General features: G+C 44.3%; 1 protein-coding gene across 8 annotated transcripts in view; it reads left to right on the plus strand.

The window, feature by feature from the left end:
* The window catches only part of CACNA1D (calcium voltage-gated channel subunit alpha1 D), a 315,854-nt gene that overhangs the window by 188,913 nt on the left and 99,641 nt on the right, over positions 1-27,300 (plus strand). For all 8 annotated transcript variants that reach the window (XM_037040687.1, XM_037040680.1, XM_037040683.1 and 5 more), the window contains exon 9: positions 23,441-23,610. In XM_037040687.1, coding sequence (XP_036896582.1) covers positions 23,441-23,610 — 170 coding nt within the window. The remainder of the gene's footprint in view (positions 1-23,440; positions 23,611-27,300) is intronic.

The following is a 27,300-nucleotide window of genomic DNA, read 5'->3' on the forward strand; positions in this document are numbered from 1 at the left end:
TTTAAGTGCCTACCCAGTGGTAGTGTATTTGCCAAGCACTGTACTAGGTTTTAGGGCTGCAATGGTAAGACATAGTAGAGTTCTTATTTTCATGAAGTGTATATCTAATGGGGGGAGACCAAAACTACAAACTTTTATAAATTCTTGGAAAGGCAGTTACATGGTGCTGTGAGAGTGTTTAACAGGCACAGCTGATGTCTGCAGCGTGAGGAGAAGTATCCTGGAGGAAGAGAAGAATGAATGAATAGCTCTCATATCCAGGCTGGTGGGAGAAGAGGCTGGGGGAGAGAGTTCCAATTAGAGGAGAAGCCCATGCGGAGGCCATACTACAGTAGGAAGGAACAGAGGGCATTGGAGGAACTGAGCAAGGCCAGGGTGGCAGGCAGCCATGGAGCAGGGAGTGGAGGGGAGGGAAAAGAAGATGGCCAATCAGCAGAGGCCAGATCACAAAGGTCCTTCTAGACCATGTCACAGATTTAGGTTCTTAGCTAAAGAGTAAGGGAACCCACTGCTGAATTTTAAGCAAGAAGTAATGTGATTTATAATTGTGTTATGTAAAAATTACTCTGTGTTCTGATGTCTTCAGCTCACCTTTAAATGCTTTAAAATAAGGTGACTTTGTGGATGGATAGACAGTTGGATAGATAGGTGATGAAGACAATGTAGAAAATGTTAATTATGTAATCTAAGTGGTAGGCATTTGGGTGTTCACTGTTAGTCCTTTCTACTTTTATGAATGTTTGAACATTATCTCAGTAAAATTTTGGAAAATCTGCATGTAAAAATCACTCTGGCTGAAGCAGTGTGAATAGACTGGGTGGGCACTGAGTCTGGGTGTGGGAAGACCAGTGTAGGACTGTTCTGGTCCACACTAGCCACAACGTGGTAATGGTGTGAGTGAATCTTTCACCACAAACAACTGTAAAACTGGCCAAAATATATGAAGCAGGGTTTTTTTTTCCTCAGAAGATGGAAACAGGCAGCATAGGATTGGATCCCAAAAAGGAAAGAAACACATGAAGTGCCCCCAACAATTGTCCTGTTGTCCTGCTGAGACACTCTCAGAATTGTGGGACAGGGAGGTAGGGCCCCACAGAAACAGTGGTCTGTCTGCTGGAAAGACAAAGAGCAGAGCTTGGGCTGCTAAGACAGCTGGAATTTTCAGGGCACAGTGTTGGAGAGAGATGTTCAGAGAAGGGGCTCCGGAAACCTAAATAGGGATTCTCTTAAATGTTTGATCGTGTACTAAGTTGCTAGGTGCCAGGTGAGAACCTCACAGTGCTAGTGGACAGAGGAGTTCTGACCAGATGGAGAAGACTGACCTTGACGAGTCCATTGGAGATTCATCTGCGGCCTCACAAACGCAAGGCGGTAGGGGTGCAGTTGCTGTAGCCCCAGAGTAGGAGTCACTCCACACCTGCCCTGACAGGTCTTATAAACAAGCTGCAGAAGCATCAGGCCAAGTGGCCCATTAGTCAAACTCCTGCCGAAACAGAAGTCAGCACCCATTAAAGGAAGACACCAAAATCCAGATACTGCCCAAATGTTTTTTCACACCATTAAAACTGTAGGATGTGAAAGGAAACAGGAAAATATGACCCATAAACAGAGGTGGGGGAGTAATACAAAAACTGAGGTGACGGAAGTGTTTCAATAAGAGGAGACTTAGAAACTGCTACTGTCGGCTGTTCAAGGAGTAGAAGGAAAGGACTCTAATAAAAAACACGTGACAGTTCTCAGGAGAGAAATATAAACAATACAGTATCTGAAATACGTGGCAGGTTGGAAACTCAAGGGAAAAAAATCAGTGAAGACTTTCTGATCTCTAGGACAATAATAAGCAATCTTGTATATGTGAAATTGGAGTCCCAGAAGTAGAAGAAAGATGAAAAAGAAATCAATTTTAAAAGAAATAATCATTGAAAGTGTCACAAATTTTATGAAAAGTACAAACTCACAAATCCATGAAGCTTAACAAGCCCCAAGCAGTAAAAAAACAAAGAGGAGCACACCTAGATACATCAAATTCAAATTATTAAAATTAAAAATACAGCATTTTAAAAGAAACCAGTGGGGAAAAGGCAATTACATACTGGGAGAAAATAATAAAATTATTCAATGACTTATTTTAAGAAATAGTGCAGCCCATAGGACAGTGAAATGGCATCTTAAAAAAGCTGAAAGAAAAAACTAGAATTCTGTATTCAGCACCCCCCCCAAAAAAACTCTTTAAAAAGTAAAATAGGGACACTTTTAGTCAGAAGCCAAGAGAATTGGTCACCAGCAAATCTACGCTACAAGAAATATTAAAGGAAGTTCTTCAGGCTAAAGAAAATACTGGATAAAAACTTAAATATATATTAAAAATAGAGTGCCAAAAATAGTAGGCATACGGTAAAGATAGAATTGTCCTCATTTCTAAATTTCTTTAAAAGGTAATCATTTAAGGTGGAAATACAGTTAGTTCTTGAGTAATGTTTTGTTCAATGTCATTTCATTATAACGTTGATGAGATGCCGTAGGAACTTAACTCTTGTTTATATCAATTCGCCTTTGGTAAAATTGATTTTGTTATATATCATTTTACTGCAGTTCCAAGAACCGATTGATGATACCAAGTGAGGATTTCCTGTAATATCATAGCTTCATGGGAACTGTAACACAGGAAAGTAAACTACATGACAGTAGCACAAAAGACAGGGGGAGCCAAATAGACTTCACTGTTGTGAAGTTCTTATATGTGAAATAATATAATGTGAGTTAATGGTAGACTTAATAAATTAAAGATGCACATGATACTCTCTAGAGCAATGGTTAAAAATAAAATAAAGTGGTACCTTAAATGACAAAATAGGACATAAAGTGAAATTCTACATAGTAATGGTTTCCAGTTATCTGCAGGAAAGGAATGAGAACATATGGGATAAACAAAATATCAGTGTCAAAATGATAGACCTAAAGCCAACCATATCAATAATTGCATTGAGTGAAAATGGGCACAACATTTTAATGAAAAAGCATAAGTTTTCAGACTTAATAGAACTGTAAATACAAAAACATAGATTAAAAATGAAAGGATGGGGTAAATATAGCAACACCAAATATATAAGATAAACTTCTGTACAAAGAGTGTTTCCAGAAATAGTGACATCTCAGAGACAGACATTTCATAATCATAAAAAGGTCACTTCATCAAGAAAACACAGTGATTATGCATGTATTTTTTCCTAGTAAGTTTTCAAATACATGAAGAAAAAGCTTATAAAATTAAGTAAAGAGATCATAAATTCACAAACATAAAAATTTTTATACTCCTCTTTCAATAATTGATGGGGCAAGAAATTAAAAAACACTAAGCATAGATAATACCTGAACACCATCAACCAAACTGATCTAATTGATAGTTAGCACCACATCCAATAAAGCAGAATACATGTCCTGTTTAAGAGTATGGGGAATGAGTCATTTACCGATGGGCATCTAGGTTGCTTCCAACTCTTGGCTATCGTGAATTGTGCTGCTATGAACATTGGGGTGCATAGGTTCTTTTGGATTGGTGCTTCAGGGTTCTTAGGATATACTCCTAACAGTGGAATTGCTGGGTCAAAAGGCACGTTCATTTTTAGTTTTCTTAGAAAATTCCATACTGTTTTCCATAGTGGTTGTACCAGTCTGCAATCCCACCAACAGTGAACTAGGGTCCCCTTTTCCCTACAACCTCTCCAGCACTTGTTGTTTGTTTCTTTGTTTATGATAGCCATTCTGACCAGTGTAAAGTGGTATCTCATTGTGGTTTTAATTTGCATCTCTCTGATAGCTAGCGATATCGAGCATCTTTTCATGTGTCTCTGGATCATCTGTATGTCCTCCTTGAAGAAATGTCTGTTCAAGTCCTTTGCCCATTTTTTAATTGGGTTGCTCATCTTCTCTGAGTGGAATTGTGTGAGTTCTTTGTATATTTTGGAGATTAAACCTTTGTCTGAGGTATCCTTGGCAAATATGTTTTCCCAAACAGTTGCTTCTCATTTTTTCTTGATACTGTTTTCCTTAGCCATGCAGAAGCTTTTGATTTTGATGAGATCCCATTTGTTTATTCTTTCCTTTATGTCCCTTGCTCTAGGGGATGTATCAGTAAAGATACTGCTGCGTGGAATATTTGAGGTTTTCCCGCCAGTGCTCTCCTCTAGGGCTTTAATGGTTTCACGGCTTGTATTTAAGTCTTTTATTCACCTTGAATTTATTTTGGTGTATGGTGTAAGTTGGTGCTCAAGTTTCATTTTTTTGCATGTAGCTGTCCAGTTCTCCCAACACCATTTGTTGAAGAGGCTATCTTTACTCCATTTTATGTTACTGCCCACTTTGTCGAATATTAATTGACTGTAGAGATTTGGGTTTATTTCTGGGCTCTCTGTTCTATTCCATTGGTCTATGTGCTTGTTTTTATGCCAGTACCAGGCTGTTTTGATTACAGTGGCCTTGTAATACAGTTTGATGTCAAGTATTGTGATCCCTCCTGCTTTGTTCTTCTTTCTCAAAATTGCGGCCGCTATTGAGGGTCTTTTATGGTTCCATATAAATTTTTGAAGTGTTTGTTCTATGTCTGTGAACTATGCAGTACTTTAATAGGTATTGCATTGAATCTGTAAGTTGCTTTGGGTAGTATGGACATTTTGATGATGTTAATTCTTCCAATCCATGAACACGGTATATGTTTCCATTTGTTTGTGTCTTTTTTGATTTCTTTCTTCAGTGTTGTGTAGTTTTCTGCATACAGGTCTTTTACCTCCTTGGTTAGGTTTATTCCCAGATATTTTATTTTTGTTTATGCTATAAACTATGGTACATTTACACAATGGAATTCTATGCTGCAGAAAGGAAGAAGGAGCTCCTACCCTTTGCAACATCATGGATGGAACTGGAAAGCATTATGCTGAGCGAAATAAGCCAGGCAGTGAAAGACAAATACCGTATGATATCACTGTTAGCAGGAATCTAAACAACAAAACAAACAAGCAAGCAAAATATGACCAAAGTCACTGAAATACAGAACAGGCTGACAGGGACCAGAGGGGAGAGGGGAGAAAATCACAGGGGAAAAGGGAAAGGACTCCCATGAACAAGTGTAAAGGACACATGGACAATAACTAAGGGTGGGGGGGGTACTGGGGGGGCAGGGCTGGGAATATAAGACAGAAAACTGTACTTGAACAAGAATTAAATTAAAAAGAAAAAGAAAAAGAAAAAGAAAAAACAACAAAAAAGAATAAATACAACAACAATGACAACAACAACAACAAAATACGTGGAACTTCACCAGAGTAGACCACTTCTGGGCTGTTAGAAAAAAAAAAAGCTCACTAAATCTCCAAAGATTAACATCTTACAGAGTATATTTTTTCTAAAAATGGAAATCAACAATAAGCTGTCTAGAAAGTTCTAGATCTCTAAATAATTTACAATTTAAAGAAAAATATTGCAATTAAAATAGAAAATATTTTTTAACTTTATTGTTGTTCAAGCACAATTGTCTCCATTCCTCCCCCACCACTGTCCTACCCCAGCCATCCCCACTTCCCACCCTTTTAAACTGAATGATAATGAAAATACTTCTCAGAATTTGCATATTTATCTAAAGCAGCACTTAGAGGGAAAGTTACAGCTTTAAATGCACACATTAATAAAGAAGGAAGGTTTAAATTTAGTGATCTACATTCCCATCTAAGAATCTAGAAAAAGAAGAGCAAATTAAATGCAAGGAAAATAGGAACAGAATGAAGAAGTCAGTAAGATAGAAAGTGCAAATAATAAGTAATGTCAACAAAAAGGTGACAGTGGACTCTTTATAAGCTTAATGAAATCGTTTAATCTCTAGCAAGACTAATCAAAGAATAAGCGCAAATTCTAAATTACTGGTATTAGAATTGAAAGAGACATCAAAATAATAAGAGTAGGGTTAACAATCTTGTGACAATAAATTCAATAACTTGGAAGAAATGGGCAAATTCCTTGAAAAACATAGCACATCAGAACTTAAAGACTGAAGAGCCTGTGTTTAAAAAAAAACAAACAAACAGAGCCTGTTTATTTGTTTATTTTTAGAGTCAGGGAAGGGAAGGAGAAGGAGAGGGAAACATCAGTGTATGGTTGCCTCTCTTGCACCCCCCACTGGCGACCTGGCCTGCAACCCAGGTATGTGTCCTGACTGGGAATCAAACTGGCGACCTTTTGGTTCACAGCCTGCGCTGAGTCCACTGAGCTACACCAGCCAGGGCGAGCCTGTGCTTTTTAAATGGTATTCAGATTCATAGACCTTCTCTCAAAGAAAACTGGTGGCCTAGATGATGTCAGAAGTGAACTCTGTTGAACAATTTAGAAATAAATATCATTTCCAATAAGAATTCTTTCATATAATAGAGGAGGAGGGGACATTTCCCACGCATTTTGTGAGGCCAGAATAACCTCAGTACCGAAATTTGCCTAACACACATAATAGGAAAAGAACAATATCCTTCATTAATATTGATGTACAAGTTCTCAAATGTTAACAAATTGAATCTAGCAATAGTAAGGGAATAATAATACCTTGTGACCAAGTGGAGTTTATACTAGAAGTACAAGGTTGGTTCATTATTGGAAAATCAAACAGTGCAATTTACCACTAACAGAATGAAGGAGGAAAGTCACATGTATCAATAAATATAGAAGATTCCAGTGACAGTGTTCCATGACCATTTATGATAAAAACTCTGAACAAGCCAGGAATTTATGAGAACTTTCTTAATGTGAAAAAGGCCATCTACCAAAAAAATACTATAACAGACATCATATTTAATGGCGAATGACTGCTTTTTCCTTAGATTCTCACCCCTTTTATTCAACATTATATTGGAAGTACTGGACATTATATTAAGGTAAGAACAAGATATACAAAGCAGATTAGGAAGAAAATTAAAACTCTATTCAGAGAAAATAAGATTCTCTACCTAGAAAGTCCTAAATAATTGACCAAAATTCTGCTAGAATTAATAAGTGAATATAGAAAGGTCATAGGATATGAGGTCAGTATACAAACATCAATTTTATTCCTATGTATAAAATACAAGTATGTGGGAAGACATTTGAGAAAATATTTACTATAGCATAATAAATTATAATACTTAAGAATTTTTTAAAAAAGGTTTGGAAGACCTCTACACTGAAAACTATAAAACATTGATTAGTAAAATTAAAGATGATCTAAAAATGATTATGGATTGCAACACTCACTGTTGCTAAGATGTCAGATTTATCTGTACATTTCTCAAATTTATAAGTGTATTCAGTGCTGTCTCCATAAATTTTTTTTAAAAGATTTTATTTATTTTTAGAGGGGAAGGGAAGGAGAAAGAGAGGGAGAGAAACATTAATGTGTGGTTGTCTCTCATGTGTCTCTCATGTCTCTCACTGGGGACCTGGCCCACAACCCAGGCATGTTCTCTGACTGGGAAATCGAACCAGCGACCCTTTGGTTTGCAGGCCAGCCCTCAATCTACTGAGCCACACCAGCCAAGACTGTCCCTATGAATCTTAATAGTTGTTTTATAGAAACTGACAAGAAGATTCTAATATTTATGTATAATTTCAAAGAACCTATAATAACTAAAACAATCTTGACAAAGAACAAAGTTGGAGGACTTACACTACTGATTTCAAAACTTGCCATGAAACTACGGTATGTACAGTGTTGTTGTGGCATAAAGACAGAACAAATGAATAGATGCAACAGAAAATCTAGAAATACATGTATATGGTCAACAGCTTTTGGACCAACCCCCCCGCCCCCAAAAAAACCCCTTGAACCTTAGGTTACACTAGACGTAAATACTGACTTGAAATGTATCCTAGATGTAAAAATTATCAGTATTTTCTAAAAACATTCCTGCCCTTCAGTAATAAATTGAAAGGAAGCCACACATTGGAAGAAGATACTCACTATACACATATCTGACAAAAGTTTGGTATCTTGAGTGTACAAAGAACTCTTAACAAATTACATAAATTAAAAACTGACAAAATTTTAATTGAACAGCTATTTCACAAAAGATTATAATCAAATAGCCAATGTACATGTAAAGATACTCAGTATCACTAGTCATCTGGTAAGTGCAAGTTGAAACTGCACTAATATTCTACTACATACAGAATATGTGCAAACTCTACCTGTAGTAGATTAGCTAAAATGAAAAACACTGGCAGTATCAAGTGTTGGCAAGAGTATAGAATAACTGATAAACTCATATGTTGCTCATTGAAACATAAAATGGTGCAAGCACTTTGGAAAAAGTTTGTCAATTTCTCAAAAGTTAAACATATACTTACCATATGGTTCAGCAGTTCTGTTCTTAGTGATTTCCCCAAGAGAAATGAAAACCTATGTCCACAGAATGGCTTGTGTGCGAATATTCATAGAACTTTGCTCATAGTAGCTCCAAATTGGAAAAATCCAAATGTCTGTCAACGGGTAGATGGATAAGCAAATTGTGGTGTGTTCAGACATTGAAATCCTATTCAGCAATAAAAAGGAACAAAAGTAGGAATACAAGGAAGCTCAAAAACATTTTGCCGAGGGAAGGAAGCCAGATATGAAAAAGAACATATGGCAAAGTTTTGAAAGAGGCAGTTGATCTAGAATACAGAAATCAGGTCATTGATTTTTGTAGGGTGAGGGGAAGAAGAATAGACTAGGAAAGGGAATGAGAAAGCCTTCTGAGAGGTGTTCCAGATATTCTCTATCTTGATAGCGTGGTGTTTACATGATGTCAACATTCACCAAATTGTAAACTTAGATTTTGTACATGAATATGCATGACCTGTGACTCGATAAAACTGATTTTTTAAATACTGTGAAAATAGAATGAAAAGAGACTCCTGCTTCTGGTCATGATAGGAAAACAGATATCAGACTCGCCCTCCCACCTGAAACAACAGCAAAACCAAAAGTATACGATGCACGTAAAATGGTGGATTTCACGGCGCTGGGCATCAGACAATGCAGGACAGTGATCCCCAAGAAGCAGGAGGTAAACTAAATCAGCTCCATGGGTGTCACAGCTTACTGGCGTAAGGAGTTTGTGGCCCTGCCACAGAAAAGGGGACCCAGGCAGTGTCCTCTCCCCGAGTGGGGAAGGTGAAGCTTAGAGTCTGTGGAGACCAAGGTGGCTGAAGTGTGCAGGGCAGAGGATGGGGCAGAAGAAAACTCTACAGATAAGCAGAAGGTCCCCCGTAGGAACTCATCAGAGTACTTGTCTGCACACGTATGTGGAAAAAGTACTTAAATCTGGGAAAAGCACATTCAAATGGATTAGAAAGGATGACGTTCATTGCTCACATGGGATCAGGAATATTGCTTGTTCTCACCAGCCAGCCTGGAAAAACTTATAATTCACACGACATTGGGCAGAGTAAGGATCAGAAAGGATTGCCTTAGCTGTGAGGAATTACCGGTCCCAGACTGAGCAGCACCCCAGATCAACCTAGCAACTTGTTAAAGCAAGACCTGAAAGGGTCAAACAGTGTGATCCGAGTTACCTAACTGCATCCCAGAGCAAAGCACTAGATTATTTATAGGAATACAGAAATATGTAGCACCCAACAAGATAAAAGTTACAGTGCTGGCATTCAATCCAGGCTTACTACAGCTGCAAAGAAGCAGAAAAATGTGATCCATAATGAGACAATTTAATCAATCAATTGAAACCAATCCAGAACTCCCACAGATGTTCAACTTAGCAGAGAAGGACATAAAAGGAATCTTTATAACTGTATTACATATGTTCAAAATGTTTGACAGAGATGAGGAAAACCCAAAAAATAATTCTCAGAATAAATCTAATGAAAGATGTATAAGGCCTCTTCTATATAAAACTTGGTTGAAAAAAATTAAAGACCTCAAAGAAGTTGAAGGATATATGTTGTTCATGGGTTGGAAAACTCTGTTAAGAAAAGAAAGAAAAATGGGGCAGGTACAAGTTCAGTGTAATAGTGGGAAGCTGGGAGAGTTCCTGCCTGATTCCTAGTTTTTCTGAGGTAGGACAAGGTTAGCTGCTGAGGGCAAGTGGGTAAGTGGCAGTCATATGTCTGAAGAGAGTGGGGGAGGCTCAAAGTAGTCCATATGGGGAGTTAGGGAATGAATGGACCAGAGAACCGAGGTAGACAGTAGGTAACATCGAGGTTCTGTTTGAAGCTGTGATAATGAACCTATATAGATGTCATCCTGCCCCATTGTAGGACCTTCTGTAGCTGTGCCTGACTGCTCTTACCCACGTATGGAGAAAAGGAGTATTTGGGCTCATTTAGAGAGAGTTTTGCTATCTGTGTACAGTAAAAAGAAGGAAGAGTGTTTAGGTTCTCGGCAAGAACCACTGAATAAATCACTGATGAACCATGAAATATCAGATACATTAAAAGGGAAGGAGAAGCAGAACAGATTGAGAGAAAATGGACTGCACATTCCAAAGAGGTTGAAGATATTTATAGTCAGCTGGGATGAAAGGAGGTGGTAGCCAACAGAAAACTTGAATTCATGATTTGGAGTATAAAATTTGGGGTTCAGCAGTGGGATTGGGTGGCTGAAATAGCATGGAGGAGAAGGTCATTGGAGAGTAACATCTCAGGGAGTTGAAAAGCCAGGGGTAGGCTTTTGGAGTTTGCCAGAATGACCGTAGAACTTGGGATGGAAAGAAGGGCTGGGAGCCAGGAGCCTAAGTCTTCAGTTTAGGAGACGACAAAACAGAGGAAGGGGAGAAGGTCACGTAGCCCAAGCCACTACCCTCAAAGGAATGGGTTTTCTTTGTAGCAGGATGAGGGAGTTTTGATATAGATAGATGTGTAGAGGAACAGAAGAGCAAGGAGGCCATCACCTACTCCTGAGACCCCCAGATAGGTGGAGTTTGAAGTACTGTGAGGGAAGCAAAGCAGTAAGCTTGAGGGTGACCAAGGTTTCCATCAAAGCAAGGCGGATGGGAGTCCCTTTGAGGAGGTTGAGGGTACTTGGGAGCAGCAATTCCAGAGGGCACAGGAAGGGTTGATGAGCGAGGAGGTGGAGTCAGTGACAAGGAAGTTCAGAGGAGGGTGGGGATGATGGCGCACTGGGTGATGGGGGATTGGGTGTTGGTCATGTGCCTTGCACTTTGGGCAGGCATTTGCTGAAGTCATCAGTGAAGAGAGCAGAGGCTTGGTGGTGGGAGGTCTTCTGATGAGGGAGGGGCCTCAGCTAGCACAGACCCTGACTCTCTTGGTCTGGAGTAATGTTGTCCAGCCCCCGTGGTCTGGGCTCACCCAGCTGGAAGTGTGTGTCAGAGGCTTCAGTCTGTACCGAGACTCTACCGAGATGGCGGGGATAGCCCAGCGGGGGGTGTGGCGGTGCTGTGGTGGCACCTCTGAGTGCTGCCTGGGCGTGCATTGGCTGCTTTGGCCAAGGGTGTTACTAGTTGCTGTGGTTATTGATTTCCATGAGCTGTAGTGGGAAGAGTTGAAGTTGGGAGGTCAGCATCCCGGCTCTCATCCCGGTTCCGTGCTTCCCAGAATCGTGACTTTCATAAATGTACAATAATTCTCTTCTCCAGGTCGAGGTTTTCTCAGCCCTCAAGGTGGATAGCCCATTTGCCGAGTAATGTTTCTCACAGAGCTGTGCTGAGAATGTAGGAGAGAAGTGGACGGGAAGGGACCTTTCTGAATGTGTGATGTGCTCAGCGTAGGCCAGCTTTCAGTCTCCTAGAAAGAGGGTCCCGAGAGTGTGGAAAGCCTTTTTATTTGCAGTCTGAATACTCACCAGCTCATCTCCTCAGGGCCCCACCTCTCTCTAGGGCCTGGAGGGGCACTTGAAGCACTAACCTAATTTCTCTAAGTCTGATTGTCAAAAGAGTTTGGTTTGGGTTTAAGGATAAAAGATTATTGCCTTGAAATTCTGTTTTAAAATAAATCTTAGTTGAAGTTATCTGCTGGCACCTTTGGAGCCTCCCAGCATTTGGGGCTTTTCAACTTCTGAGTCAGAGAGGCTTTTGCTGTATCTGAAGGATTCTAATCTGATGGGCCGTGGCCCACCACCTCCCACAGGCGTCATGTGCCTGCCCTCTGCAGCTCAGGCGAGTACACGTTAATGCTGTGTGCCCAAGAGGTGTGCCCAAGGAGTGGAGTGGAGTTGGCAGGGCAGAGAGGGCTCTCCTGAGGAAGGCAGACTCAGGTTAAGCATTGAGGAGGGGCATTTGTAAGGATGGAAAGAAAGGAGGGCACATTCCAGATCCTGGTAAGTGGTGAGGAAAGCAGGTGTCTTGCATGCATCAGGAACCAGAGAGTTGGCCATCGAGGCTGCCAGGGTGCACTGTGCTGGCCGGTGAGCTGTGAGACGGAGCATGGATGCCCAGTGAAGGAGCCGGGATTCCTTAATGTATGGGAGCTGTTGAGGTGTTTGCAGATAAGGTGATGGATGAAAGCTGGGCCTGGAAAGTGCGGTTGATGCCTTGCAGTGTAGAATGGGGTGAGGAGAGCTCTGGGGCAGGGGCAGGGGTCGTCGTGGCTGTGAGGTGGGTGTGAGGTGATTGGCTGGGGTGCAGGGGTGGACATGGAAATGGAGGAGTTGATGGCAGAGGATAGATGAGGAGTGATCTGTGGATTTGATTGTCAACTCTGGGATATGGATTGTATGAAAGAATTGTTTAATTATAATTTTTTATATAGCAGCCAAGATAGACCAGGCACAGGATGAGTCCTTTGTATAGTTTATTTTATTCACCCTTCTGTACTGCTTTGATAAATGGCTTTGCCTCAGTTTTACAGATGAGGAAGCAAAGCTCAGAGAGATTTATCTTTTTCTCAAAATCACACAGCTAGTAAGTAAGGAATTCCTAGTAAAATAGGATTAAATTTAGATCTGCTTGTCTCCAGAGCCCAAGTTGCTTGTCTCATCAGTTGGAAGTTCTTTCTGTGTCTGGTAAGGGGGAACCCCCTGTGGGACCCCATCCACCAGCCTGGGAATATGCTGATACATCCTGAGCTGTTCTGTTCCTCATGCTTTGGCAGTTTCTTTCTCTTCCCGGATCAATTATCCAAAGCAAAGTAGAATCATGGAATAGAGGCTTCAAGAAATTGGTCTCTTTTTCCTCTTAAAACTGCATGTGAACAGGCCCCGTTCTAGCTCAGCAGGTCCTTTTGGATCCCGTTCCTGGGGGTGCATCTCTCTGCATCCCCGAGACTCCCCTATAATATGATGCTTGTTCCCTTGCTCCCAACTAAGCCCTGATGAATCAGTGAGGGCACTTCCCACCCACCCATCCTTCAAGGAGGAACTCCTGCTGGGAGGGACGGACTCGTCCCCTCTCAAGGTCTCTCATGAGGTGATTTGTTTTTGACCTGACCAGTGGGCGGGCTCAGTTCCAGCTCCTTCCCTAGACCAGTGCTGCTCCTCTGTAGTCAGATCCTGCTGGCAGCTGTTGAACTAACCAGGCCCGTCATGGAGCAGACTGTCACTGCTCAGGTCCCGCGCCCTGGGGGTGCTGGTGCCTTCCAACAGGTTTAACTCGAATGGTTCTGCCACCCTCCCTAGTCAGACTCAGGTACACATTTTCCTTATTTCTCTTTAGAGACTGGAGTCTGATAAAAGTCTAGTGAAGCATGTTTCTCAGGTGACTTCTTAAACAGCAGTATTTGAATCCCGGCATGAAAAAAAGTGTGATGTTGGTTTGGACCATTTGGTTGAGTGATGAGTTCATTCTTATAAAGTGACGTCAGGCAAGAGAGCCCATGTTTTTGAAGAATAACAAACAAAATGGGACGAGAAATCTGTGACTTTTAGCGTGCAACCTGCATGGATTCTTATCACTGGGAGGAAATTTTCAGACAGAAGCATTGGAAAGCCTTGGTAGCCATGGAAACCCGGTCTTCAAAATGGTGCTCCTCCTCTGTCCTCAGACAAGGAGCTGTGGTGAAAGGAAAGGTGTCTTTCAGTCTAAGAAGCCTGAGATTGTTTATTTCAACCACATGACTTTTTTAGACTTGTATAGGACCCTGACTGTTTTTGTTTTGTAATGACAATGATGGGTACAGTTTTAGGTGATAGAAAGCTCCACGGGCGTTTGTGAGCTGCTACATCCAACACAGAGCCCGAAGTCCCTGCCTTTGACATGATCATAAGCCTGTGATGCTATTTATTAAATTTACTCAGCCTGTTCTTATCGAGCAACTACTAATGACCAGGATTTGTGATAAGGAACCAATATACGAAGATAAAACAGGCACAGCCCCTCCTTTGCAGAGTTTATGGTCTAGAGTGTAAGCAAGAGTATTGAAAAACAATAAATTCTACACAAGTGAGACTCTTATCTAGGAGACTCTAAGGACATCCGAGAGATGTCCTTATAGGCCAACCCAGCCAAGTGGCTGGTGTCTGGAGGGGCAGTTGAGGTTTAGGGAACAGCCCACACAGTGGCCTGGAGCTAGAAGAGAGCTCCGCACCTTGGGGAGAATGAGCGAACTTAGGGTGGTTGGGGTACAGGGTGCAAGGAGCAAGTGGTCTGAAAGGACCTGGGAGATCAAAGAAGACCAGACACGTGGTGCATCGCCCCGTCCCTATTGCTGTTCTCTAGCGCCGGGTAAGTGCCGCATGTCCCCCGCCTGCTCGTCTACCATTCATAGCAGGTAATTCAACGTAGTCATTAAAATCTAGGAAACACCCATTTTGAAAATGGTTCATCTTTCCCAAAGGTGGAAACTGTTTCATGTTTGAAGCATCTTCACAGACTCGTATGTGAATACAAGCAGCCGAGGACAAACATGAAAATGGGAGGATTGCTTTGAGGAAATCTCAATACACCCAAACCTTTGGCAAAAGAAAAATTAGGAGGCACCAACTCTTTGTGAAAGTAGGCACCATGGGGTGTATTTCTGTAATGAGTTCCCAAAGAATAGCCATAATATGGTTTGGTGATTAGAAATATGATTGTTAAATATGTTTCTCAACATATTTACTTTTGAGAATTTACTATAATCAGGGTCCTTTATTTTCCCTTGTCCCTTGGCCAGCCAGTGACTCCCCTGCGTTCCTGTGGCGCGTGCCAAACTTGCCATTGAAGAACGCTGTCACTGGCTAGCTTTCTCCTCCTCCCTGGAACTTCTCTGCAGAGGAGTGGATCTTACTGGTGAAGTGCTGATTCCCAAGGCCCGCTGCCCCCGTTCTGGGCTGTTTGTCTCGTGCAGAGAGAACAGGAACATACTCTGGCTAACCTTGGCTTTTTGTGGTTGATTAAGGGAATGCTGGAAGAAAGCCAAGGATTTTGATGAACTTTGAATTGAACCAGTGCTACTAATTTAAATTATTTTTATGATGAGACAGCACACATTATTGTTGTTTTTAAAACAAAATACTTAGTATGTTGAACAGAAACTAAACTTACATGCTTTTCAAAAAAATAGATTTAAATGTCAAAACATTTTTTGAACCAAATTGCTTTTTCATTCTGCTTTATTTCCTTTTTGTCTGTGTAGAGGACATAATTTAGGTCTTAGGAAGACTGACCTCTACTGATAAAAACAAGTGTGTTACTCTTCAATTTTCCCTACTTTCTGCCTTTTTGTAAATGCTGCTTTTTTGTTGTTATATTTTGGGGGTGAATTTATGAGTTCTGCTTTACTAGAAGTCTCAGTGCTAGCGAGCCTTGCTCACTGTCGGTTTTCATGCTTTTTGTGTGTGTGTTTTCTCTTTGCGCAAATTTCAAGGCATTTAATTTGTCTAAATTTTATTTGTGTGGGTCTGGTTAAAACAAATATCATTACAACCCAAGGGGGAAAAAACCCTACCTCTAAATCAACATGATTTTCAACGGCCCATTTATTTTGTGGGGCATTTGAGAAACAACAAATTCCAGAGCAAACTGTGTGCCATCCTTCTGCGTTTGTGGCGGTCCCGCCTTTGACCTGCACTGCCTGCCATTTGGATGCAGTGGCTTCAGGCTAAGGGCTCTCTCTCCAGCAGTGTGGACGGAGCCAGGGCTCCCTGAGTGCAGAATGTCAGGGCCTGTAAATCCTGGGCAGTGTCAAGGTTGGGGGAGTTCTCTGCAGCATGTGGGGCCTGTACCCAGCCCTGGGGATGGATCAGGCTCCCAGGAGGAAGGCTGGCTGGCTCCAGGCGCAAGGAGTTTTTCCTGGAGTGGTGCTTCACAGGGAGATGAGCAGAAAGGGTGCTGTCACCTTTCTTTAAGCCTGAGTTGGGGCTCTAGGAGGAAACAGAATGTGGGGATATGTAGTGCGTTCTGTCCTGCGCTCTCTTGCTGATCCTGACCAGGAAGTATCCACTCTAGGCATCTCCAGAGCCAGGAGACAGAGGAATTGGGTGTCCTGTGGAAGGAGCAGTCAGGTAGGAGACCTGGTGTCCTGTGTACAGGGCACATATGTGGGGCTGGTACCTTGTCAAACCTCAGCTTTGGCCTTTGTGAGATGGGAGTGAAAATCATCATCCTGCTTGTCCTGGATTGAGGGACCAGTGGAGCAGTAAATATACAGACACTTTGAAGACTCCAGATAAAATCCCTAAGAAGTTTATTTCTGTTATTACCCATGAGAGGAGCCATGGCCTGGATGGGCTCTCCTGCAGGAAACCAAGTCAGCACCCCAGGAACGCAAGCCCAGATTCTGCCGGGGCTGCCACAGGGTGATGGGTGGGACCCAGTGCTGGTGCAGTCACAGGTGAAGGACTGCTTAAGGTGGTGGTGGGCTCAGGTGGGTGCGTCTCAGAGCCTGCTGCTGGTTCTCTTCTGTTCATCTCTCCCATCTACAGGACCTGGGTGGGTCTCATGGTGTGGCTGTACCATGCTCCACAGTCGGAACCCCTCCTGGCCTTTTCTTGGAACTCTCTCAGCCCTTTGGCTTCCTGGCGTTGGTGCCAATGAGTCTCAGAGAGGGCGCCAGGCTGCTGCCCAGGGAGAGGAGCCAAAGGTGAAGAAGGGTCTAGTTCTTGGCAGTCGGGGGTCCTGCTGTTGGTTCTCTTGCTTTTGGTATAGAGGATGCCAGAGACTCAAGTTATAGCAACAATTGGATAGAGCACAGGGCGGTGTGTCGCCAAGTGCTGGCCTGAGGAGGACGTGGGTGTGGGGCAGGCCCAGGGCGGCAGACAACAGGTCTTTACAGCATCCTGTGCTCCGGTTCCCTGCTGGAGCATCAGTACTTTTCCATCAAAGTTTCTGTCTGCACCCCTCCAGGGGAACAGCTATTTCCCAAGGCCACCCATTTCATCTTTGGTGAACATGGACTATTAGAAATTTCTTCTATTGTGTTGAAATGAATCTTAAACCCCCACCTACCCACTGGGCACCAGGGGGTCTGCTTCCTCTCTTCTGCGGCAGCCTTCCAGAGATGAAAACCAGGAACGGGGCTCTGCGGTGGCCCCTCTTCTCCATCTAATCTTCTGTTCACTCCTCCTCTGCTCCCTGCCCACCCACCTTTCTTTCCTGAACACGGAGGCAAGGAATGTTGATGTGGAGGGTTGGGGTGGGGGCACATCACCCAGCCCTGTGGGGAAGGTCTGTGTTACCTGGGATGATGACACTGAGTACACCAGACCACAGGAACCGGCACAAAAGGGGTGGAGGTCAGAGTGAGCAGAGAGTGGGGGTAGCTGGGAGTCAGCAGTGGCAGGCCTCCTGGGTGCGTTTCCAAATCACAGTGTTAGAAAAACAGGAATTTTATCAGAGCCATGTACTTTCAACTTGTGTTTTTAGTGAGGTTGAATCTACCCGGTCTCACCCATTGTTTTCTGACTGCCTTCCGGTCTCCTCAGCAGCACTTTCTCCTTATTTTGATCTCATCTTCACATATAACTCTTATAAAACAAAGCCAATAAGGATTCTCTCTGCCAGACTTCCATTGGTTCCTCATTTCCTACAGGGAAGCAACTCCAATATCTTGGTTTGGGATGTAAGGCCCTTCCTGGACTGACTGTAAGCTGTTTTTTGAAACTTACGCCTCTTTATTTTGTTGACAGTTTCCTTTGCTGTGCAAAAACTTTTTAGTTTGATGAGGTTCCATTTGTTTATTTTTTATTTTTTTTCCCTTGCCTGGGGATGTATATCTGATTAAAAATTTCTCTGAGCGATGTCTGAGATTTTGCTGCCTATGTTTTCTTCTAGGATTTTTATGGGTTTGGGTCTAACATTTAAGTCTTTGATCCATTTTGAATATATTCTTGTATGTGGGGGAGAACGTATTTGTCGATACATCTGACAAGCTCAACACCAAAAAAACCCCCAAACAATCCAATTAAAAAATGAGCAAAGGACCTGGATAGATCCTTCTCTGAAGAGGAAATACAGAGGCCAATAGACACATGAAAAGATGCTCAACATCACTAGTTATCAGAGAAATGAAGATAAAAACCACAATGAGATACCATTTCACACCTGTCAGAATGACCATCATCAATAAGTCAACAAACAACAAGTGCTGGTGAGGATGTGGAGAAAGGGGAACCCTTTTGCACTGCGGGTGGGAATGCAGACTGTAGTCAAATAAAAGTGTACATTTATAAGAAGGGGAAATAAAGCTGGACTAGCTTATGGGACAACAGCTGGAAGCCACTGTGGAAAGCAGTATGGAAATATCTCAAAAAATTAAAAATGGATCTGCTTTGATCCAGCAACCCCACTTCTGGGAATATATCCGAAAGGAACTCAAAACTCTAATTGAAAGAGCATAAGCACCCCTATGTTCATTGCAGTGTTATTTACAATTGCCAAGATATGGAAGCAACCCAAGTGTCCATCAGTAGATGAGTGGATAAAACAACTATGGGACATTTACAAAGTGGAATTCTACTCAGCCATAAAAAAAAGAGAGAATTTTACTCTTTGCAACAGTATGAATAGGCTTGGAGAATATTGTGCTAAGTGAAATAAGCCAGTCAGAGAAAGACAAATACCATATAATTTCACCCATATGTGGAATCTGACAAACATACAGAACTAACAAGCAGAACAGAGACAGACTCATAGATGGAGAACAGATGATAGCCAGTGGTAGGGCAGGTTAGCAGGTGGAGGGACCGAGTGAAAAAGAAAAAGGACTTATGGACATGGACAACAGGATCATGATTGCTGGGGAGGGGGGAGGAGGGTAAAAGGGTCTAAATGATAATAGAAAAAATATAGTAAAGATTATGTATTTTTTAAAATATTTTTATTTATTTATTTTTAGAGAGAGGGAAAGAGAAGGAGAAAGAGAGGGAGAGAAACATTAATGTATGGTTGCCTCTCATGTGTCCCCTACTGGGGACCTGGCCTGCAATCCAGGCATGTGCCCTGACTGGGAATCAAACCGGTGACCCTTTGCTTCACAGGCCCGTGCTCAATCCACTGAGCTACACCAGCCAGGGCAGTAAAGATTATGTATTTTTTTAAAAAAAAAAGAGACTCATCCTTTCATTCACTACCCTCTTGTTCCTCTGCCTCCTGTGTGCTCATGCTGAGGTCCTTAGGAGGGTTCACTTAGGAGCTAGATGGATTTGTGTGACCAGCCTCCTAGAACCTCAGTTTCCTCAGTGTCTGTACAGTGAGGGTGATAACAGCCCTTCCCTCACAGTGGACATTGCTCCAGCAAGGCTGGGAGTAGGACATCATGCTGGGCTCTGCTATGGATGCCACGTTGTGGAGGCTCATTGGGATAGGGTATGCACACACACACACATGTCTGAGTCTTGGTGTTCAGTGATCATGGTGCACTGGTGATTCACAGCAGGGCAGAACTCTTCAACTGGGGTAGCCACAGAAGATGGGCCTTGGGAGGTGAGCGTAAATTCAAAGATGGGAGAAGGCTGCTCAGGTGGATGGAGTTCTATGGATCAAGGCTCAGAAGATGGAGAAATTGAGAAGAGTGTAGCCAAAATACAAGGTGTACATTTATAAGAAGGGGAAATAAAGCTGGAATAGCCAGTGGGAGAGGGCTAGAAGGCCCTGGGTGCCACCTTGAGGCATTTGACCTTGACCCTTGAGGATGTCAGTGAGGGGCCAGGAAGCATTCTGCACAGGACCATGGCAGGATGAAGCTAGGTCTGCAGTGGAAACCAGAAGCCAAGAGGGGAGCAAAGCCAAAAGTCAAACTATAAAAACTCCTACTTGATCCCCTCTACTCTGTTTGTCCCTTTCCCTTATTTCTGCTTTATTCTTCAATGCCTCCTGCAGTAACATATGCGTGTTTTTTTATTGCCTCTTTTTTGCATCTGCTAAGGGTAGCATGCCATACACTTTTCTGTCCGTCTCCTACTTATATCTTTCTTCATTTGATTGCACCATAAACAGTTCTGATCTGGAACAAGTTAACTTCTCTCACATGTGAATTGTCAGATTTCTAGTCACTTGTGAAACTGATGGTTTCTGCCAGTAGCTTTGTTCAACCTACTTTTGTAATAGTGACTGTTATTCTATCCCTTAGTAATAGGCTTCTAAAATGATGAATTCTTGCACAACAGAGAAAACTTTTTCTTTTCATTATCCACTGAGGTTCATGCAGAATTCAGTGGAATTGGGTGAGATTTTCTGGAATGAAAAGTGTGTTGTGATAGGAATGAGCTGTTTCCAACTCAGTGGGAGTGGCACGGGACTGGAGGGGCAGCTGTTGGCGCATCCACGTCCTTCTGAGCCCCAGGATGTGTGTCCTTTGCGCTTCTCTGAATTCCGCTGTGATCATGGCTTAGCAGCCATTCAGAGCAGTCTGCAATTTTGTCCCTTTTGGTATTTGAGAAAGCTCCTCCAATTCCCTTTTTCTGTGATTTCCACAGCATCATCTTATTGAATGTTTTATTTAATCCTTGTAAAACAATAGAACAGGTATTGTACCTATTTTGCACATTAGGAAACTGAAGCTCAGAAGAGGAAAGTTGCAGAGCTGGCACTAGGATCCAGGCCTTCGTACATGCAGCCCAGTGAGGTCGAGGAGGACCAAGTGGGCACCCGGGTTTATCACGAAGGCCTTACACCCACACCGTCTCCTCCACCCTGTCTCGTAGCTGAGAGGAGGATATTTATGCTTAGTTCATCGTAGTTCTGTCCAAATCAGTGAATGTACGTGCCCGCTAGGGATTAGGCCCTTCAGAACAGTCTAAAATGTGTTTGGGGTGGTGGGGGGTGGGTCACATGAACAGTTTTGTTATATGAGCTTTTGTAATGATTACTGTTATTTGAAGTAAAGGGGCCATAAGCCAGGACCTGCCAGTCTTCTTTATTCTCAGAAACTTGAGTCGTAGGGGATTCACCTAGACGTGCTTCGCTGCGTCCCAACGACCAAGAATGTGCAACAGGAGTGCAGCTGGGTGGAGAGGCGTTTCTGCTTTCCTCGTGGGAAAAACTTCATACACTATGATATTAAAGCAAACCCTCATTTATAAAGCCGTTAAATTTCAGGGTAACTCTTTTACTGTCTCAGTCATTTTTTCAAGAACTCAGATCAGGTATGTAAACAAAACAAGAATACCGTGTTTGTGTGTAATCATGTACATTTAGTACTCTAGGTTTAGAATCAAAACATGCACAGAGATTTGAACTTGGATGCTTTTGGTAAGCAGTAGAATACTTGTTCTCTACAGAGGGTTTAAGAAAACAGATCACATAATGCATTTTCAGTGACATGGGACACTTGGGGCCTCCTGTTGTTCAGGGGCGTGATTCTGGATTGGTTGTGGCTTTTTCAAAGTTTGGATTAATTGGACGAATCCACCCAGGACTGAGTTATGCATGTCCTGTATGTCAGGAAGCCTGGCAGGCCTAAAAAGCTCAAATCATTCTCGGGGTGTGGCTCACATACCTTCTTTTCTGAGACACAAGGTATTCTTCCCCAGAAGGAGAGGCCCCTGCTGGGAGTGCAGAAAACATCTCAGCGTCTTCACTCGCTTCGGCTTACCCTGCAGCTCTCTGGAGGGGCCTCCTCTGCAAGCCGAGCCCAGGTTGCCCCACAACCCTGTCCCTCCTCACTTCCCTGGGGGTGAAGATGGGGGCGGATCTTCAGCCTCCATCAGAAGGGCTGTCCACAGGCCTAACAGAGCCAAGGACAGGTCCTGGAGCATCAGAAGAGTGGGTGCCTTAGGAGCAGTGAGTGTTGTCCTTTGTATTATGGACAAAGGGTAAAACCTTGGCAAGGATTCCAGTTCCTTATCTGAAGAATCAGCTTCACTGGGTATTCACGTGTCTGTTCAGCCCTTGGACAGCCCAGAGTTGAGGGGAAGGGAGAGAATAGGGATTGGCTTTGTGTGAGTAGGCCCCCTTCCCCTTCCTTGGTTGGGTTGGGTTAATGAGGTCCCTGAAGGGGAGATGTGCTGGCTTTGGATTGGGAGAAAGGCAGAAGACAGACAGATGTTGCCTCCGTTGGAATCCAGGGGTCTGTGTGCAGAAGCTGCGCTGCTGGGAATCTCATCTGCTTTCTTAGCAGCTTTTTCATCATACTCACTAAATCCACAACTTGCATAACTTGGCTCCTATAACAATTCGCGGCTGGAAAGGCAGATGGTTCCTTGTACATGAATATTGGGTGATCATCCACCTGACTCTCAGACTTGCTGAGCAAATGTGGGATTCTGTGTATGTGCATAGGAATAAGAGTAGCGACATGAAAGGCAGAGTAAACACGGCCAGTTGGGAACATGTACATGCCCGCCAAAGCCTTTCCAGGGCAGGCGTTTCTATGAATGGGCACCAAATTGTACCGCCTCTTCACCTCCTACAGGGAGGACTTTCAGGAGAAAGATCACGGCGAGAAGCAAGGGTTAAGAACAGCAGTTGTGTTTCACCAGTGGTCCTTTGGGATGGGGGAACCGGGCTGTGAGGGGGTCTGCCCTGACCTTGGCCACTGCTCTGCCCCAACCTGCAGGTGGTGGGGAGGGGAGCCTGGACCGTTCCACCTCTCAGCACTCTTGGTGTGGACCAAGGGATCAGCCCCCATTAGGAAGGTTGAGTTTCGGGATGTATTGCGGAAACACTGCTCTGGGTGTTCTCTTTGACCACAGCTTGGCCCTTGGGGGCCCTTCCTCTTTGAAGTGTGGTGCTCACTATGGGAGGGAGGCTGCGGGGGCGGGGCATCTCTGAGTCCAGGCCCTTGGTTGGGGGTGGGGGCAGGATGTCAACCGGCCTGCCGTGACAGCACATGATGGTTTTGGCTTCTGCTCCTTGGGATCGCTGCAATCCTGAAGGGAGTTCACTTTCTAAGAGAGGGTGCATGTGTGTGGGTGTGGTCTCTGCAGCTCTGACACCCCCGGTCTTGCTTGGGAAGACACTGTCCTGTCTGTCCACGTGTGTGGCCACTGTTGCTGTGCTCGTGTGGCTGTACTTAGTGCTGTGTGTCCTGCCACAAGACTGTCGTGCTGCAGGGCAGATGGCTCATGGTGTGGGTCCCCGAGGGTGTCCTGACGTGTGCCTGTTGTCTTTGCCTCCTTCAGAGAGTTCTCAAAGGAAAGGGAGAAGGCAAAAGCCCGGGGAGATTTCCAGAAGCTCCGGGAGAAGCAGCAGCTCGAAGAGGATCTAAAGGGCTACTTGGATTGGATTACCCAAGCAGAAGATATTGATCCTGAGAATGAGGAGGAAGGAGGAGAGGAAAGCAAACGAAATAGTATGTTGCGCCCTTCCTGCCCTGGACCAGACAGAGCATGTGTGAGATGCAGGCACCTGCCTGGCAGCAGGTGTTCCTCCCCTCGGACCCAGCCCATGAGCCCATGTCCTCCTCTCAGCCATCCAGTTCCTTCTGTCTGTACATCAGAGGGACCAAGTCCACTTACCTGCCTCTGAATTTCTGCCTAAGGTTTGGGTTTTAGAGTTGTATCTAGTCATGCGGCTTTATGGTGGAAGAGGTCCAGCCAGACTCACTGATCACCTCAGGAATTCAGCAAGCCCCATCCCTTCTGAGCAGGACAGGATGGGTTAAGATACATGCTCACCTTGCATCACAGGGGCCTAAGATGTGGTTCCTTCCCTTCAGACCGAGCAGCATTATTAGAACTTGAAGAGCAAGGGCCCTCTCTACCCTTCTGCTACCTGAAGTGGTTCCCACCTGTGCCAGCCCTGGGGAGCCAAATGCTTAGCCCACCAGACGTCGGAAAGAAACCAGCTCTGGGTAGCGTTAGGAGGCATGCGAGTCAGTGTGGCTTCTTTAGAGCCCGCCCATCCAGTCCCCACACTGACACGAGGTACCCCAGGCTACTTCCTGCACTAGGGAGGCCCAGTGCTCAGTCACCCACCGGAAATCATTGTCAGCGTCAGCCAAGATGTCTGTTTTACCATACGCTTTTCTCACAGACATGCCCTTACTCTTCCCTGGGGCCATCTGTGCCTCGGGTGAGGGTGGGTATAGACATTAAGCAGTGGATGTGACTAAGATGTGTGTGATTTGTTTCAGGTCTATAATAGTGGGTAGTAAAGACTGACAACATATTTTGGAGGTGCATGTTTATTGAGAGGCCTGGGAAACCAAGTCAGGCACTACCTTGCAGAAGGTGGCTGAGGGGGCCCCCTTGAATGGAGGCCCTTAGACGTCATGCAGTCACTTCTTCATCTAGCAAGGCTGAGGGCTGATCTGGAGGACTCTGAGATGGAGAGGCTGTGTTGCTCCTTCTAGGGAAGGCCTGCACACACACACAGAAGCAGCCCAAGGAGAACAAGACATGGGTCGTAAGGGAGGAAGGCATGAGCTGGGGGCTGAGAGGAGGAAGGGCTCTAGGAGGGAGCTGTGAAGGCATTGGACCTGGGCCTTGAAGGAGGGTGGGTCTGAGATCTGTCTTAGCCCAGCATTTCCTGTGCCCTGCTGCTGTTCTTAAAGAACCCGACCACGTGATGACAAAATCAGGGCCTCTGCCTTTGGGGACCTTTCTATGGAAGGAAGATGGAGAAGTGGTGCCTTAGTGTAAGACAGTGGACCAGCTGGCACTGGAATCAAGGGCCAGCAGTCTTCCGTGGGAGCCCAGAGGGTACAGTGATGGTGGGAATGCAGGGAAGGCTCCATGGAAGAAGTGGTAACCTGGCTGAGCTCTGAGGGATGAGGCACCCTGGGCTGCAGGAGGTGGGGACCGCTTAAGCCGAGGACAGGCATGGACAAGGTGAGGAAGGTAACGAATATTTAAAACACTTTGGCACATTACTTAGTAATATAATGAAGGAAAGAAATCCCCTTTGAAAGCTGCAGATGCTCAGAGTTCACTTCGTAAACAGGGCTCCAAATCCCGTAAAGCCACACTGTATCTCTGAAACATCAGCACTGTGGCTTCTGCTACACACAGAGATGTGTGACTGTATCTGCGTAACCAGCTTGGAGTTTGATCCATTACAGCACACACTTCTGTCAAGCGCCCTTGTTATTTGTCACGCTCATTTGCCAAGTGCTGTGGTCTCCTGTGGAGTGAGGCTCACAGTTTTTCCTGAGTCATCAGAGCCTCAGAGCCCTGATGATTAGAGTTGAAAATAAAGGCGTAGATCCCAGGCTGTGGGAGCTGTGTTGGGATGTAATGATTTAAGAGAACCCTGGTGACCTCCCGATGAGCTTTAGTGGCCCAGGTCTTCTGGAGAAGCAGTGCTGTGGGCATCCCGGCAACCTCCTGTGACTGCTGACCATTTTCTTCTTGTCCCAGACAGAAACCATAGGGGAGAGTGTTCAACAAAGCTCATGTGGTCCTCCTTACCGAAAGCAGGTCGGCTTACTAGCTGCACACCCAGGCCTAGTCTCTGTCACCTGTTAGCAGGCAGTGACATGTGGGCATGGCTGGTGCCAGCCTGTCCCCTGGGTGTGTCAGATCCATGCCCACACACCTCACACCAGGCCCTGCTTCTGCATTATCTCTGGGGAAGGGGATGGGACTCCGCTTCGGGCTCCTGACTTTGTCCGCCCTTTTTAGGACACTGACTCCACAGACTGTCCTTTTCCGCTGGGTCCTGCACAGGATTAGGGCAGCTTCGTGCCAGACACTGAGGAGTTAATGACAGTGTGAGGAGCGCTTCTTGATGGCTGAGCCTCAGCTGACAGGAGCAAAGGGGAAGGGAGGAGACCATTACTAATGTTACTAATAGCCCCTGTCATGAGCCCACAGGAGGGGCGCTGGGCTGGAGGTCATTCTGCCGCCTTTTCCGTGGAGCTGGCTGCAGTCGCGCTCTTGGACTTGAGTGATTGGTACCTTATCCAGTGTCTCTGAGCCCGTTTCCTTGTCTGTAAGGAGGGGATAAAGCTGTTTGCCTGTAGAGTTGTCATGAGGAGTGCATGTCTGGTGACTGGTGGGAGCCACCACGGCTGTAGGAGGCTCACTGCTGCTCCAGCCATCAGAGACGCCAGGAAAACTTGACCCAAGCAGAATTAGGTTTGCAGATTCTACTAGACCTCTACCCAGCCTCAGGGTGAGGACCTGTTTTAGGGCCATACCCTACACTTCTCTGTTTAGAAACGATAAGGTTCCCAAGTCCTGATGGGAAACAAACCTGTTGACCTGGTCACTTTTGAGATATGGAAGCCGTTTTCTGGCTCTTGAAGTCCATTTGTAGTTGGTTGATACTTTTGTCGGAGAACCAGATGCCAAATCAAGTGCTTGGAGGGTGCTCACATGATCTGTTCTCTCTGATCTGCTAAACGTCATTTTGGGCTCTGCGGTACCCAACTCTGCCTGGACGTGCCCATCACCCGTGCAGCTCAAACGCATCCTGATGCCACACCCACACCTACGCCAATGAGTTGGTCTGTGATGGGACTTGGACCTGGCTTTATTTACAGCTTCCTGGAGGTTCCAATGTAAAGCCAAGTTTGGGAACTCCTGACTGCCTTTCCACTAAACAGCACAGTGCTCGAAGGCTTTCACCTGAAGGGAGACTAAGGAGCGTCAGTCAGGTTGCTCCGGGGCTGTGTGGTGGCTGCCGTGACTGGCAGCTCTCACTTTGTGTGTTCACGGACTACTTAAAGTGCCACTTCCTTAAATTTCCTGTTAGAAAGCTGGTATCACACAATTAATTGAATGGACAAAAGCCCCTTGGAAGTGAGTTCCTCAGCATTTGGGAAATTTTCAAGGATAATTTATTTAACTTTTTGCTGAGCTTCGAGTTTCTTAAGAAACCCTGCCAAATCTCAAAGTGATTTTTTAGACGTATGCAGCTGTTTCTGCGTTAACAATGGAGTTTTTCTAGGGCCATTAGAATCTGAAAGCCTGAAGTTCTATTTTAAACTCTTCTCATTGTCAGTGATTAGTCTTAAAAAATAGCATTAAAAATAATGAAATGGTTTTAAAGGGAGCTCATTCTAAAGCTCTGGCCAAAAAAGCAGGGGAGTTTTCAC

This window comes from Sturnira hondurensis, unplaced genomic scaffold, assembly GCF_014824575.4.
Source record: "Sturnira hondurensis isolate 20B ecotype Veracruz unplaced genomic scaffold, ASM1482457v3 Scaffold0002840, whole genome shotgun sequence".
NCBI classification, from domain to species: Eukaryota; Metazoa; Chordata; class Mammalia; order Chiroptera; family Phyllostomidae; genus Sturnira; species Sturnira hondurensis.